Source organism: Phyllostomus hastatus, unplaced genomic scaffold (genome assembly GCF_019186645.2).
Source record: "Phyllostomus hastatus isolate PE091 unplaced genomic scaffold, TTU_PhHast_1.1 phas_contig_17, whole genome shotgun sequence".
NCBI lineage: Eukaryota > Metazoa > Chordata > Mammalia > Chiroptera > Phyllostomidae > Phyllostomus > Phyllostomus hastatus.
The window spans coordinates 10,992,216-11,006,657 of record NW_025333664.1 but is presented as its reverse complement, the minus strand read 5'-3'; the positions used below and the strand labels follow the sequence as shown (position 1 = coordinate 11,006,657).

General features: G+C 55.4%; 1 protein-coding gene and 1 long non-coding RNA gene across 2 annotated transcripts; one reads left to right on the top strand and one right to left on the bottom strand.

The window, feature by feature from the left end:
• Nucleotides 1–336: 336 nt before the first annotated feature.
• Nucleotides 337–4,143, bottom strand: LOC123815343. Its single transcript, XR_006785064.1, has 4 exons — nucleotides 4,085–4,143; nucleotides 3,532–3,689; nucleotides 1,468–1,516; nucleotides 337–585 (listed from the first exon to the last, which is right to left on the bottom strand). It is a non-coding gene; the product is annotated as an uncharacterized LOC123815343 (long non-coding RNA).
• Nucleotides 4,144–5,936: 1,793 nt separating this feature from the next.
• WFDC2 (WAP four-disulfide core domain 2) lies at nucleotides 5,937–11,894 on the top strand. The gene is made up of 4 exons (XM_045832598.1): nucleotides 5,937–6,158; nucleotides 6,676–6,873; nucleotides 9,452–9,604; nucleotides 11,717–11,894. The coding sequence occupies exons 1-3, from the start codon at nucleotides 6,026–6,028 to the stop codon at nucleotides 9,601–9,603; spliced, it is 483 nt and encodes a 160-aa protein (XP_045688554.1). The 5' UTR covers nucleotides 5,937–6,025; the 3' UTR covers nucleotide 9,604; nucleotides 11,717–11,894.
• The last annotated feature ends 2,548 nt before the right edge of the window (nucleotides 11,895–14,442 follow it).

Genomic DNA, 14,442 nt, shown 5'->3' with positions numbered 1-14,442 from the left:
TCCCTCCTCGTGCATTTTGGGGTCAATAAAATAAAGGAATTCTGTCCTGTCGTCAGGTCTCTTTTTCCTGAACGAGTGAGACAACAAGGGACAAAGTGAAACAAACACAGAGAGCTGCCAAAGGCTCAGGAGAGAGAAATCTGAGAAGGGAATGTTATGTGTAATCCAGCTAATTAAGTTGAATAAACTTTTATTAAAAGATTTTATTTATTTATTTTTAGACAGAAGGGAGGAAGAAAGACAGGGAGAGAAGTATCCAGGTGTGGTTGCCTCTCAAGTGCCCCCTACTGGGGACCTAGCCTGCAACCCAGACATGTGCCCTGACTGGGAATCGAACCCACGACCCTTTGGTTCACAGGCTGGTGCTCAGTCCACTGAGCCACAGCAGCCAGGGCATGTAATTGCAGGTAGTCCTTCACAGCTGCCTGCAGGGAAGGTGTCATCCTTCCATTTTACACGTAGGACACCGAGTCTCATCCAAGGCATGGAGACTGCTGGGTACCTCGGAGGGTGACAATGGCAGCATGAGTTCCCTGTCTTCATGTGGAGGCAGACATTTCCAAGTAGCTCTGGGAGAGGGGATCCCTGACGGCGGTGGGACAGAACAGAATACCCAGTGCCGCTTACTGTGCGTGCACTACGTGACCAGCGTTGCACATGTATCTCCGTCTTGAAACCTCACCCATTTGAAAGACAAAAAGAAAGCTGAAGCTCAGAGACTTAATTTCGTCTCCAAGGTCAAAATAACCAGTAATGGCAGGAGTCAGGATTCAAATTCAAGACCCTTTGACTCCAAAGACGGTCCTCTGAGACAGGTTTGAAAGCTGTGCCCCCAAAGACCCCGGGGATCACAAAAGGGAACTTGGGTGCTTCAAATAGGGAAGCTCTGCTTTTCATGTTGTGTGGTGGTTTTTTTTTTTTCAGAGACAATTTGGAATAAAATTTTGTACAAAGATTTGGTTTTTATAATATTTATATCATGAAGTCCTGAACTGCAAGTTGGCGGTGGGGCGGGGGGGCGGTGAGGAGGTAGTGAGGGCTGAGAAAATGACATTGGATTTGGAAATGAGAAGCCTGGTGGTGTCCTGGGTATGGGCAGTTAGATCCCACTGGCTCCTAGCAACAGAAACTTATTGTGGCTATTCTAAGCAGAGAAGGGCTTTGTGAGAGTGGTGTGGGCATGTCGTGGGCATCTAGTGTCCCTTCATAATAGTAGCCGTAAGTGTGTCCCTGTTGGATTCTTCATCTTGCAACCAGTAGAACTGGGGGGAAGCTGGAAGAATCCAGCTTGGGAGCAGATGGTACAGCAGGCAAGACTGAGGTGTCCCCAGGGCCCCTCTGAATAAGCATACACGTTCAGGTCTTCAGTCATTCACGGCTTGAGGTGAAAATTCTACAGAGAGCCCCTCTTTGTCTGGTGGTAGGGCAGGCCCCCCTTTTTTTAATCAGCAGGCCCCCCTCACTCACCTGTCCTGGGTAGAGGGAGAGTCATTCCCCCACAGCAAAATCAGGGTACCTGTTATCAGGAAAAGAACAAATGAATGCTAGGTAACAGAACGACAAAATAGACGCTACACGCAGAAAGTTTTCTGTCCAAGTGAAGGGAGCTGGGGTGGGTCCAATGGTCCAAGAGCTTAAGGCCCCATTGTGTGTTAAAGATGCCCTGTTTGTTCCTGGGAATTTTTGAAACCTTCAAGGTTAACTTGTTTATAGTCACCTTAGAGTGGGTGTGCCTACATCTGACTAACATCACCTCCCATTGTAAACCTTTCCTATTCCCTTTCTTTCCTTCCTTCTCTGATAAATATTATTGTATGCTCATAAAGTCAAGTCTAAAGCTTTTGATGCATCATCTGTGCTAACCTCAGATGTAGGTGTGTGCACAACATTAAAATCACTGGGACCACGTGACAAAAAGCTGTTGGCACGTGTCTCCTTCTGGTTTACTGGCTGCGTTTCCTCTACTTAGTAAGTAAGTCACCTTGCAGAGCTGAATTTCAGTTTCTTTAATACGTGAATAATAGTACTTAATTCATAAGAGCGTTAAGTCAACACTAGCTACCTTACACTGAACACTAACCATGCAACTACCCCAGAGGTCACAATTTTAAATGTCCTCCAGGCCAGGCAAGTAGTGTGAAAGGACATAGTTATTGTGGGCATGAGGACATGTGAGACAGTAAGGGAGGGTGGAGATTATAGGAAAGTGGAAATAATTCTGCCCTCATAAAATCAGAGCAGATCTACTTAACCGTAGTTAATGGTTTTCAAAGTACGGTAAGGTAGTGATACTTGACTGTCGGTATGAGCATCACATGAAAACTGGTTGAAATGCTAGTTCTCAAGTCCCACCTGTCAAATTCAAAACAGAGTCTAGAGGCTTTGCCAGAAATAAATAATACCCCCTGGGTGGTACAGCCCAGTGGATTGAGCGGCCTGTGAACCAAAAGGTCACCGGTTTGATTCTCAGTCAGGGCACATGCCTGGGTTGCGGGCCAGGTCCCCAGTAGGGGGCGTGCGAGAGGCAACCATACATTGATGCTTCTCTCTCCCTCTTTCTCCTGTCTAAAAATAAATAAATAAAAATCTTTAATATATATATATATTCAATTTCTTTAAAAAATAGAAATAAATGATAAAGGTTTACTAAGAGTCTTAGGGTTTGCAAACTGAAAACAAAATTAGGAAAAGACCCAGAAGTGTTTCAAAGAAGAGAAAAAAGTTAGGAGTTCTTATAGTAAAAGCACAGTCTTGAGAATGATCAGTCCTGCTTTCTTCGATTGATTCAGGATGGTTATCAGATGCCAGGCTGTCTGGAGGATGAGTGACAGGAGGTCTGGTCATGCCCAGTGACCTGGACAATGGCTGTCATGTGGTTTGCACCCATGAGTCCTTCAGGGGGTAATTAGAGGGCTGCCTGGAGGTTTCATATAGATCCAGGCATTGACTGACGCAGGACTGGAAAGTTCGAAAGTTTAAGTTCCCAAGCTTGTTAAAGCAAAAACAGAACAGTTCCCTCCTATCTCAGCCTACTTGATTTTAGTAATTTAGCAGCTTGACTATAGTGACTCCATTTGATTTCTTCCCTCTAGTCCTCGCATCCCAGACTTACTGAATCGAAACTCTGGGGGCAGAGATATCCAAATCTGTGTTTTAACAAGCTCTCCCACTGAGCTGAGACCCACTTACTGCTACATAAGACTGCAGGACTGTGTTGCCCGATCTTTTACTTTTTCTAAGAGAAGCTAGAAATTTATTTTTCTGAGAAACCCCTCACTTTCAAATCTGGGCAACAAATTCAAATTTTAAAATATACGGTGTGTTCTGACAACAGACATGTTTCAGCCAGGTTTGCAACCTCTGGTTTATGCTTTCCCCCCACTTTAATCCTTAAAATAATCCTACAACACAGTTATGATGATACCTCTTTTATACAAGAACATGCCAGTCCAAAAAGTGAAATGTTGCTCTAAGTCAATAGCCAGGATTTGGACTTGAATGTGTGTGGTTCTAAAGCCTCTGCCTGTTTACCTTTTATGTAGAAGAGGAAATACAGGAGGGTCCCTAGCACAGAGACCAGCTTCACAAAAGCGAAGCATCTTTTACTCGCCAAGGGCTGTCCACTGATGAAACTATGTTCTCCATCCTCTGCCCCACCACATGTGGCTGCCTCAGGCTGATCCTCATTCCTGTAAAAGAATGCCTGTCATCAGGGGAGCCCAAGAGGGCCAGGGAGTGGTGAGGCTGGGCAGTTTCCTGGCCCGAGGAGCTGGGCAGGTCCCGGAAGAAAGCTGTGGGCAGCAGAACCTACAGCTTTCTGAATATCCAGAAGCCAGCTGAATCCACAGGCTAAAACCGGCTGCTCTCCAAAGAGACTTCTGTGTGCCCTCCGCTGGGTTTCCGCAGCTCCCCCACCTGGCTCCTGCTTCATTGCTGTTGACTTCTCTGAGCTCAGAGTCAACAGTCCTGGCCCCTCCCAAGGAAGGCACGTCTCTGGTTCCCCAGGCTGGGCACGGGAAGTTGGGGGAGGCACTCTCAGCCTTACCCGTCTGTGGGGACAGTGGCTGGAGGTGAGCCCACTCACCTGACGTCCCAAGGTCACTGCCCCGGACCCCCTTATAGCCTTCGGCAGCAAAGAGCTCCTGGGGATAGGGGGAGCAAGAGTTAGAAAATTTTAGTTTAAGGTGAATAGTTATAAGGCTAGTAGGTTAAAGCTATTGTTTCAGGAACGGCAGGTAACGCCCATCCTGACTCCTGGGAGAGACAGCCACCTCCAGGAGCACCGCTAAAGATGACCGCCTGGGAACAAGTGGACACATCCTGGGAACAGGTGGACACATCTGGGCCATTGTGCTATGGGGAGAGATAGACAACCGCCAGCTCACCTCCTGCTCAGGGACAGCTAACTGCCCAGGGCGAGAATAGTACAGTTTTTAAAATCTAATTACCGTGAATTTCAAAACCCCTCACTGCACTTTGTTCTCCGTTATAAAAAGGCTGGCCTGGAAGGAAATGTAAGATGTTCCATTAGGGTGGGAATCCGCAGTCTGCTCAGGACCCGGCTGTCTGAATAAAGTACCCATGGAGATGCAATCCCCGTCTCTGCTTATTGGGCTTGGTATGTGACCAGCAACACAAATGCCGGCTTTTCCAGGTTCCCTGGGACTTAGAGAATACCCAAGTGCTGGAGCAGGAAGGATATCGGAAGGTACTTCTTGTCTAACTCCCTGGGTAACTCAGTCTTGGCATTCGCCAGCCCTGAGTGTAAAACTTGGTGCATACTTCTCAGGGCCCTCAGTAACTGCAGACAGCATCTACCGGTACATCTGGGTCAGGACTGGGCCCCTGTGCCCACCACGGGGACCCAGCCCTCCACCAGGACACAGCTCTTCCAGGCCAGGAACGCTGCCTTTGCATTCTCACTGAATTCTGGGACTATTACCATCTGTGTAGCTGACAGAACGACAGCTCGGGGCCAGAAGGGATTCATCCCAGGCCCCGCAGCTGCACGGTGGTCAAGGTGGTCATCGGACCCAGACCCTGTCCCCTCCAGACCAGTGCCGGAAGATTCCTTTGATTGCTTCTTTCTGAATCAGGTGTCTTGCCCTCTTGCCCAACAGACCTCACGTAGTGGGCACCTCGAGAATATTTACGGTGGCGCAGGAAAGACCGGGGCTTGGAGAGGAGGAGACCCGGGTTCAGATCTTGGTCCCCACAGAGTTCCGTGGGAACTTGCTGGGGAGGGGCCCGAACCGCCCAACGCCCAGGGCATCCGTCAAGTCCGGCTGACGGTAATAACAGCTCTCTGTTCACAGGGCTGCTGGGCAGATCCCTGAGACCCGTCAGTCAGCGAGCAGGAGGGGCGCACGGAGGGGCACACGGTCAGCCCTGACAGGTGGCTGGGGTGAAAAGAGAGGAAGAAACCCACTCCCCAAATTTCTGGAGACCATTAATAGGTGTTTCACCTTTACGGACCTCAGTTTCTTGTGTCAAATGGGTTCGTTTATTCATAAATGCTCTTTTTTTTTTGTAGGGGTTACTATGTGCTCTACATCCCCACGCTACACCTCCATCACTAATCCCTAAAGAGGGGTTTGTTCTGAACTGGCTGACCCCAAGTCCAACCACTTAATCCCCAGGCTTTCTAGCCTCCCCGTGGGCCCCGCCCTTTCCCCCTCCTCCTCGGACCTGGGCTTCACGGGAGACCCCGGTCCCGGAATGGGAACCTGGAGTCCCGCGGCCCTGCCCTCAGGCCCCAGGAGGGAGGAGGGGAAGGGGAAGTGGACAAGGGTCCGGCTGCGCCAGCCTGGAAGCTGATTAGGTTCCTGGTTCCCACCGGGCCAAGAGTGACACCTGATCCCAGGGGATTGTGAAATGGCAGGAGGTGGCCGCCCGCCCGTGGTGCGCTCTACCCCCGCCGGCTCGGCCCCGCCCCTATCCACAGCCCCAGCGCGCGCGCACGGTTAAATCCCCCCATCCCGACGGCGGCGGCGGCTCTCACCCGCACCCCGCCGGGCGCAGCACCATGACTGCCGGCCGCCTCGGTCCGCTCGTCACCCCCCTCTTCCTGGGCCTGGTGCTGCTCGTCTTCCACCCGGGCGCAGATGCGTGGTTCCGGAGCAGGGCGAGCGCCCCGAGGGACGAGCCACGAACGCCAGGTGGGAGCCGGGCAGAGGCGGCGTAGCCTCTCTGCGGGCGGGGGAAGTGCGATTTCTGGGGCGGAAGTGGGGAGACTCAGGAAGACTAAAATGTGGGGGTCCCTGGTGCCTAAGGTGGGGACCCTGGGAACGTAGGGTGTGGGGTCCGAAGTACTGGGGGCGGTGATACCACTGAAGACTGAGATTTGAGGGGGGGTAGGCTTTGTGCTGAAGGTGGGGAGTGTGACCGGAGGGGGGCGCTCTGTCTAGACATCAGTAGCTCCTACGTGGCCAGCTGTGTGGGGGTCCCCTGAGGATAGAGGGCTCTGGGATCGAGGGTGCGATAACGGCTGTACTCCCCGTGGTCGCGGACCCCTGTCCTGGAAGGCGGGTCCGCTGAAGGCTGTAAAGGGGACGTCTGGGGCCAGACTGAGAATTCCTTGAAGCTTGAGATTTGGGGTCCTCGGAGCAGGAGGTGGCTGTCCTCTGGGACAGGCGCTCCGGGCTGCCACTGATGGTCCTCAGCCTCCCCTCCCAGGCCCAGCCCCAGGCCCAGGCCCAACCCCGCGGCCAACCCCGCGGCCAACCCCAGTCCCAGAAGCAGCGAAAACGGGCGTGTGCCCCGAGCTGGAGAAGGACGTGAACTGTACGCAGGAGTGCAGCTCCGATGCAGAGTGCCCGGAAAACCTCAAGTGCTGCAAGGCCGGCTGCGCCAGCGTCTGCCACTTGCCGGATGGTAACTCCCGGGCGACCGCGCGGGGCGGGCGGGGCGCTGGGAGGAGGCGCGAGCGAGCGCCGGGGTTGGAGGAGGAGGGACGCGCCGGGACCCCGGGACCCCTGGCAAAGTCCAGGCGGATGGAACCAGATCGGTCCGAGCTCGCCTTGCCCCGGGGGAGACAAAGGCGTCACTGAGGCGCAGCGGGAGGTCAGGGGGGCCCCCCACCCCTACCTGTATTCTATTCTCTGGTGCGTGACGGGCTTCCGGCACGCACAACAGGGACGTTGTTCTGCAGGTTAGGGGACGGGGTCTCGAAGTTCCCTCACCCACCCGGTGGTGGAGCCGTGGGGAAGCCCAGAGCTGGCAGGGAGCTGGGTCCCAAGGCCTGGGGCCTCTGCCAGCCCCGGGGGAAGGCCTCGGGACTCCGGCCTGGCAGGACTTCCCGGATAACTCTGTCCAGGCAGAAGGAAACCTTACAGATTGAGTGAGGAGAGAGAAAAGTTCTTGCCCAAGATCGCACGTTGACTCAGCAGGAGGCATAGCCAAGGGGTTGGACTGTTGTCCCCCTGGTTTGAAGAAAGTCAGGGCTCTTGCCTGAGCACGCCCCTCCCCTCCTCACTAAAACAAACTCTCCCACTCTGGGGACTGAGTGAGAGAAAGTGTGAGAAAGCTCAGGTGCTCCATAAACAGTGCTTTCGAGAGAGTCCCTCCACTAGGGCTGTGGGACCCCCGTCAGAGCAGAGAGTGGCATTAGACGGCATGGGATCCCAGCTTCCTGTTTTCCGCAGGGAAGACCTGAGGACTGGAAGCAGGTCTCTGCCCTGGGGTACCAACTTGGGGTGATCACTGGTCCTTCTCCAGAATATGGCCCCTGTGGTTTCTCTTCTTGGTTACTTCTCCAAAGATGCCGGCGGGGGCTGGGAAGGTTTGTGGTTAGAGACCTCAGACACTTAGCATCAGAGAGGTGGGAGGCAGAGAAAGGACTGGCCCACCCCGGCAGCTGCTGGATCTGGGGGCCTACAGGCTGGACCAGAGCGAGGAGGAGCGGAAGGGGAGGTAGAGATCAGGACAGACAGCGAGAGGTGGACAGACGAAAAGAAGAAGGGAGTCGCCACTGTCAGGTGGGGTCTTTGCTGTCCCCCTGTCTCAGATGGACACACTGAGGCAGGAAGAGGGCCAGGCTGGATGGCCTCCTGAACTAGAACCCTGGTTCTGTCACCTGCTAGTCGCGTGATCCTGAGCCAGCTGCTTTACCTCTCTGAGCCTCTACCTTTCCTCTCTCGCTCAAACTTTGTAGGAGCCCCATGAGGGCTAACTGAAATGATATATGTAACACATCTTCGTAGAGAGTAGGCACTCCGTACACGGTGCCTTGTTTTACTAGTAAACTGCTGGGCAGCTGGGTCTCCGGAGAGCCCCTGCCTTTTTCAAAGAAGTGGACGTCTTCGTGCTAGGAAGTCAGCCACTCCCGTCCTCTGCAGCCCGTCACGGGCTCCGTGCCTGTGTTTGACGTTCAGCGGGCTTGCTCCCGGGGCCTCTGGGACGTGAGCTGAGTGCCCTTCTCCGTGAGCCAGGAAGTGGGGCCCAGTGCGTGTGGGGAGGTGAGCAGAAAGGACAGATGTGGGAAGGCTGGGCTCGGGTCTAGACGGCAGTGCGGTGCTGGGTGGTGCCTTCGTGCCTCCGTGCCTCATTTTCCCCACCTGTGACAGGAACAGGGCCGGAAGCGTCCCCGACAGAGGGGACATGTGTGGTGAGGATTGAAGGAGGTGGTGGGTTTGCACCAAGAGCATTTTCAGGGGCGCATCTCTGCAGCCGTAGCTGTGCGTGTGTCAGTGGACGGACGTTTGTCTTTGCGTGGCGCTCTGTGGATGCGAATGGGAGTGAGTACAGAGAGTGTGGGTGTGTGATCCCTCCTCTGTGCACCGTGCTTTGCAGCCTAGAAAGCAGCTGAGCGCATGGCGTGCGGACTCTGAAGCCAGATTCCTGGCTTTCAGATCCTGCCTCTGTCCTATATGACCTCCAGCAAATTGCTGAACCTCTTGTGCCTCAGTTTCCTCATCTGTCACAGGAAGAGACACTAACAATACCTCTCCCTCTCTTTTAGAACTGTTGTGACAATTAGATGAGTTAATACACAAGTTAATACACATCGAGCGCTTAGCGTAACACAGAGAAAGAGCTAAGTAAATGTGAACTGTTGTAATCACTCATTTTTGTTATTACTGCAAAGGAGTTTGGTTTTTCAGGGAGAATTCATACAGGTATATCGCCTCCATTACTGTGACAACAGCCAGTGCCCGCGATGCGGGCAGCACTGTTCTTCTGTGGCACCTAACGAACAGCAGCTGTGGGAGATTTCTGGCCCAGGCCACGATATTAGGAAAGGGCAGAGCTGGGACTCACCCTGGGGTCCTGTGATTCTGAAACCAGGGCTGGAAGGAGCCGGAGGGAGAGGGTTTGCAGGGGCGGGGCGGGGCGGGGGCGGGGATGGATCTCCCAGGTGAGCAGCTGCGCTGGGAGAGCAGCTGTGGATACATGTTCTCCTCCGGGCATTTCCCTCCGCCCACCCCGCTCCCCCACTCCTTTTTCTCTGCAGAAAAGCCGGGCTCCTGCCCCGAGGTGGACCTTCCCTTGACTCCGCTTGGCCTCTGCCGGGACCAGTGCCAGGTGGACAGCCAGTGTCCCGAACGGATGAAATGCTGCCGCAATGGTTGCGGGAAGGTGTCCTGCGTCACTCCCGTCTTCTGAGGTAGGTGGGTGGGAGGCAGGCGGTGCCCTGATGCCCACGAGTGATGGCACCTGCCGGAGGTGGAGAAGGAGGGGCCGGGCTGGCACACTGCCCTTCACTGATCTGCTTGTTCATTTACCTTCTTCCCCGGACAGATGCTTACTGAGCAGCTGTCATGTGCGTGCTCCGCTGCGGGGGCTGGGGAGGCTTCGTGGGGGAACAGATCAGAAACATCTCTCGGAGGGGGTTTCTGGCTAGCAGACCATCATCAAAATAAGAGGCACATTCTGCAGAATATTAGAGAAATAAGTGTCGTGGAGCAAAAGAAAACCGAAGGGGGATAAGGAGTACGGGGTGGGGGCGGGGTGGGGTGGGCCATGGAGGGCCTGTCCGGATGGGGCACTGGCACTGACGGGGGGAGCCCTGAGGACTCGGGGACAGCGCGGCAGCAGGAGCAGAGGCAGGAGCCTCCTGGCGCATTTCAGGAAAAGCCAGAGGCTGGAGCCAGTAAGACGAGAAGGATGGGTAAGCGGGCAGCTCCTTAGTGGCCTGACCGGCTGTTGTGAGGACTCTGGTCTTGAGCCAGACATGTTGCGCCCTTGGAAATGGACATGCTCTGACTTAGATTTGAAAAGGCTTGCTCTGACTGCTGTGTGGAGACCAGGCTGCAGGGGCAGCGGCAGAAGCAGGGGAGCCAGCCAGGAGGCCCCCTGCAAAGAGCGGAGTGGGGGGGGGGCGGGGAGAGGGTGACCAGGGGTGAGTAGTGGCTGGGCTGGGGACAGAGATGAAGGTGGATGACGAATTGGGCAGCTCGGGAAAGAGAGATTTACCCTTTCATTTCCTTAATGCCACGGCACTTACGTAAGTCATCAGCGGGAGGAGCGGCCCTGTCGTGGGAGGGGGCGGAGGGGCTGGAGGGCCCCTGGGGGAGGCGGGAAGTTCTGCGCAGCCAGCAGGAGGCGGAAGAGTTGATCTTCACTTTCACCGAGAAGCCTGGCTTTCCAGGATGGAGGTGGTAGAGATCAGTTAACTTCAGTTTACTCCCTCAAACGTGTGTCGGGGCTGTGTCGAGCACTTCGCCTGTGGCAGCTGGAATTGTACGTGGCCCCTCCCGTGGCCCTGACACTAGAAGGACTGTGGAGCCTCCCTGTCCCCATCTGTGATTAACAATAAACCAGGACTGAGCCCTAAAGAAAGCAGAAGGAAACACAGCAAAACAAAACCCGACTACGTGCTCAGTCGGCCCACTGAGTGATCCAGGACCGTGCCACCAGCTCTGCCCGGTGCCGGGACAGAAGGTGACCGCTGCCCTTCCTCACAGAGCTGGCAGCCGGTGGCTGCAGGGGACAGACGGACGGACACTCCCAGTGCCTGTAGTCAGTGCTGCAGAGGAAGCAGAATAAACGAGAACCTGCAGTCTCGTTGTCGATCTGCTGCCTTGGACAAGGTCTCAGCCACGGGACTGGCAGGTCACAGCGGAGCCCAGTTCGCATGGAGGAGACTGGAGCCCAGCGAGAGGGGAGCCCGAGCCCGAGGCTCCTGTTTCCAGGCCTGACTTTGGTGCCTGGGAGGGACCCGAGGTCTCCCCAGGGTGCAGAGCTTTCCTCCCTCACCTCCACGAGCACCCACAGCAAGGCAGGGCGTTTTTAGTCAGGAAAACACAAGTTTGAATCTCAGCCCTGACACTTAAAACTAGCCTTTCACCTGAGCTGCAGTTATTTTACTTATAAAATGAGATAAATAAGATTTGTGTGATTAGATAACCCTGGCTTAACCCAAAGGACAGGGGTATGGTGGAACTCCCTCCCTGGTGGTAGGGGGACACCTGAGGAGATGAATGACCATGGCTCCTCGGGAAGGCCACATGGACGGCTGGGGCCGCGGGGTGGCCAGGTGTGTCCTGGGAGTGGTCTGAAGCAGAGGTGCGTGACCTGCAGGGAAGTGCAGGCAGAGCCCTGGGGCCTCCAGGAGGCGAAGGGTGTGTGTGTGTGTGTGTGTGTGTGTGTGTGTGTGTGTGTGTTGGAAGGTCCGATGCGGCAGGGGAAGCTTTGATCCAGAATTTACCGGTAAGCGGCAGGTACTGTCGTCCCGGATATTGTTGTTGATGGTTTTATTATGATTTTCTCCCTCCAGTTTCAGCCACCGCAGCCGGAGGAATGAGGGAGTGGAAGTTTCTGCCAGGCCCTGTCTGGCTCCGGCCCAGCCCCGTCTGGCTCCAGCCCAGCTGCCCTCCCCTCTTTCTGGCCTCTGCACTCCCTCCTGTGCTGGCCACAGTTTCATTTTCCAGCCAATAAAGTGACCGCTTCCAGCACCGGTGGGGCCGTGACCTCCATTCTTATCGTTCTGTCCCTGCGTCCCCTGCCGCTGGGTCAGGATGGGGTGGGGGAGCGGCCAGACCGCCCAGGCATAAAGCCCAGCGAGGGATCAGCTCTGAAACAATGAAGATATTTTCAGGGCCTGCCTCACGGGCAGTGGGTGGTTCTCCTCCCAGGACGATGGAGGAGAAAACTGAGGCGCAGAGATGATGACATGCTTCTAAGGCCGCTCCGATTCATCCGACTCAGCAGCCGCCCTGCTGCTGGGGCTCCTGGTGGCCCAGCAGCAGGGGCCTCGAGCACCAGATGCAAGGTGGGGAGGCTCCCTGGTGAGGCCTGGACCCAGGAGACCACCCAGAGCAGGCGATGGCAGGCCCGCGGTGCAGACCAGGACTCCTACATAGACCGCAGAGAAAAAACGTGGCCAGGCTGGGTTCTTTGTTGTTACTGTTTTTGGTCAAGCCATTGTTTGGTATAAACAATACATTCATACAGATCGAAATGTAAACGGTAGAGATGGAAGGCATCTTGTACCCTCAGCTCCCTCCCTCTAACCCCAGCCGCCCCCAGTGGGTTTGTTTCTGTGGGCGCCGGCGAGAGCAGTCCCCGTGTTCGTTCCGGAGGCCGCGCCGGCTCTCCGTCCAGCTTCCCGCTCTTCCTTCTCTGTGTCTCTCGTTTCCTCTTCCTTCCGTCCCTTAATCCTCTCCCCTCTGTCTCCCTTCTTCTCTCTTACTCACTCTCTTCCTTTTTTCTTCCTATTTCCCCCCTCTTTCCCTTACTTTTCTATCTTCCCTTCCCCCCCTCCCTCTGTCTGGCCCCTTTTTCTATACCCTCTATTTCCCCCCTTATCCCTCACCACCCTCTGTCTAGCCCCCCAACCCCCCTATTCTTCCTCTGTCCCTCCCTGTCCCCTCCCTCCATCACCCCCTCTCTGTTCCCCTTTCTCCATGGCCCTCTCTCTCACCTTCTCTCCCTACCCGTCTCTCAACACCCACAGGTGTTCTAAATGCTGTCTCCCCTACACCTGCTGATACCCTTCAGGAATGGTGTCTAGCATCATCTCCCTCATGCAGACTGGGGAGAAGGGGAGGCCCTGAGAGGCACAAGGGCTTTTCCGGGACACAGAGCTGGGGAGAAAAAACAGGCGTGAGCTCAGGTCTCCTCGCAGCTGGGAAGCCGGCGCATCTCCCGGGAGCTGTGTCGGATGACGGTGTGGGTACGGAGATGGCGCGGGCCGGGAGGGTGAGCAGTCAGCAGTCCAGAGGGGGCTTTGGGTGGCTCTGATTGGAAAAAGGGACCCAGGGGATTCATGGAACCTTGAGGGGTGATGTCACTTCCTTGGTGACAGACTGCACAACAGGAGTTAGAACTCCGGGAACCAGACACCCCTCCGCAGCCCACTTGACTGGAGCCTGGTCAAAGAGAGCAGGATGTACGCTGGCTGCTTCCTGACCTTCTGAGGCTCGGGCTGAGCACAGCCCAGGGTGTCAGCCCAGAGTGACGGGCGTTTCTGTGGCTGTGGAGAGTGGCGCAGAGCTCGCATCCAATACCTCCGGCGATTCGGCACGAGGCTCCCTCAGGTGACAGGGCAGCCCCAGGCCGACCCGTCCGGGCCAGGCTGCCACTGTGCTCCCACGTGGGCAGCCCTTTCTCTTCCTCCTCCCTCCTTCCCCTCCTCCCAGGACCCCCTCTTGTTCTTCTGCATGTACTGCCCCTCTCCATTCCTTTACACCTGTTTTCTCTCCTTCTCTCCCCTCCCTATTTCCCTGCCCTCCTTCTCGCCCCTCCCTCTCTGATCTCCCTCATCTGTCTCTGTCTAGGAATACAATTCTTTTTACACGAATCACACCCTGTACACACTGTTCTGTATCTCGTTTCACGTATCTAGAGGGTCACTCCGTAGTGAGGGGTAAAGAATTGCTTCATCCTTCGCTGTGGCTGTAGAACCTCCCGTTGTTTGGATGTACAGAGTTTATTTGACCACCCCTCTACTGGGACTGTTCAGGTGGCTTTCAGCCCCGTGCGGGCCTGGGTTCGAACCCGAGTCACCCGACGCCACAGTCCCGTGCTTGCTCCACTGCCGGGTTTTCTCACTTCAACCCACGGAGTGTGTGCTCAGCCTTTGGGCTGAGAACGAGGGAAAGGACACAAGTGCTGGCAGCGACTCCGGCCCCCAGGACAGCCTCCAGGCGTCCTGTTGCTGCGCCCGCTGTGGACCGTGGGGCAGATGGTGTGTGACGGTCTGGAGACAGAAGAGGTCAGCGGCTTGGTGTCTGGCCAGTCTTACCTTTCTTATCCTCTTGTGGGTCCTGGCCCTGGGCCCTGAGGGGGGCGGGGCTTCTCCCTCCACCCCCCCTGGGGTACGAGGTGAATGGGTCTCCTGGATGGGAGTGGCGGTGCTCAGGGCCTAAGTCCGTCCCCTGGCGATAGGTGGCAGTGAAGGTTCTTTTTTAACTTTCCCTTTTCTTATTTCTATCCTTGGCCACACTTCAGGCTTCCCAGCCCTTCTAGGCAGAAACAAAGGCAGCCGGTGGTGGGCTGGGT

Excerpts from the sequence above, each read along its gene's own strand:
- WFDC2 (XM_045832598.1), top strand. The coding sequence starts at position 6,026 with ATGACTGCCGGCCGCCTCGGTCCGCTCGTCACCCCCCTCTTCCTGGGC. Across the intron at positions 6,159-6,675 it reads GGACGAGCCACGAACGCCAG|GCCCAGCCCCAGGCCCAGGC; the intron begins GTGGGAGCCGGG and ends CTCCCCTCCCAG. Across the intron at positions 6,874-9,451 it reads CGTCTGCCACTTGCCGGATG|AAAAGCCGGGCTCCTGCCCC; the intron begins GTAACTCCCGGG and ends TTTTCTCTGCAG.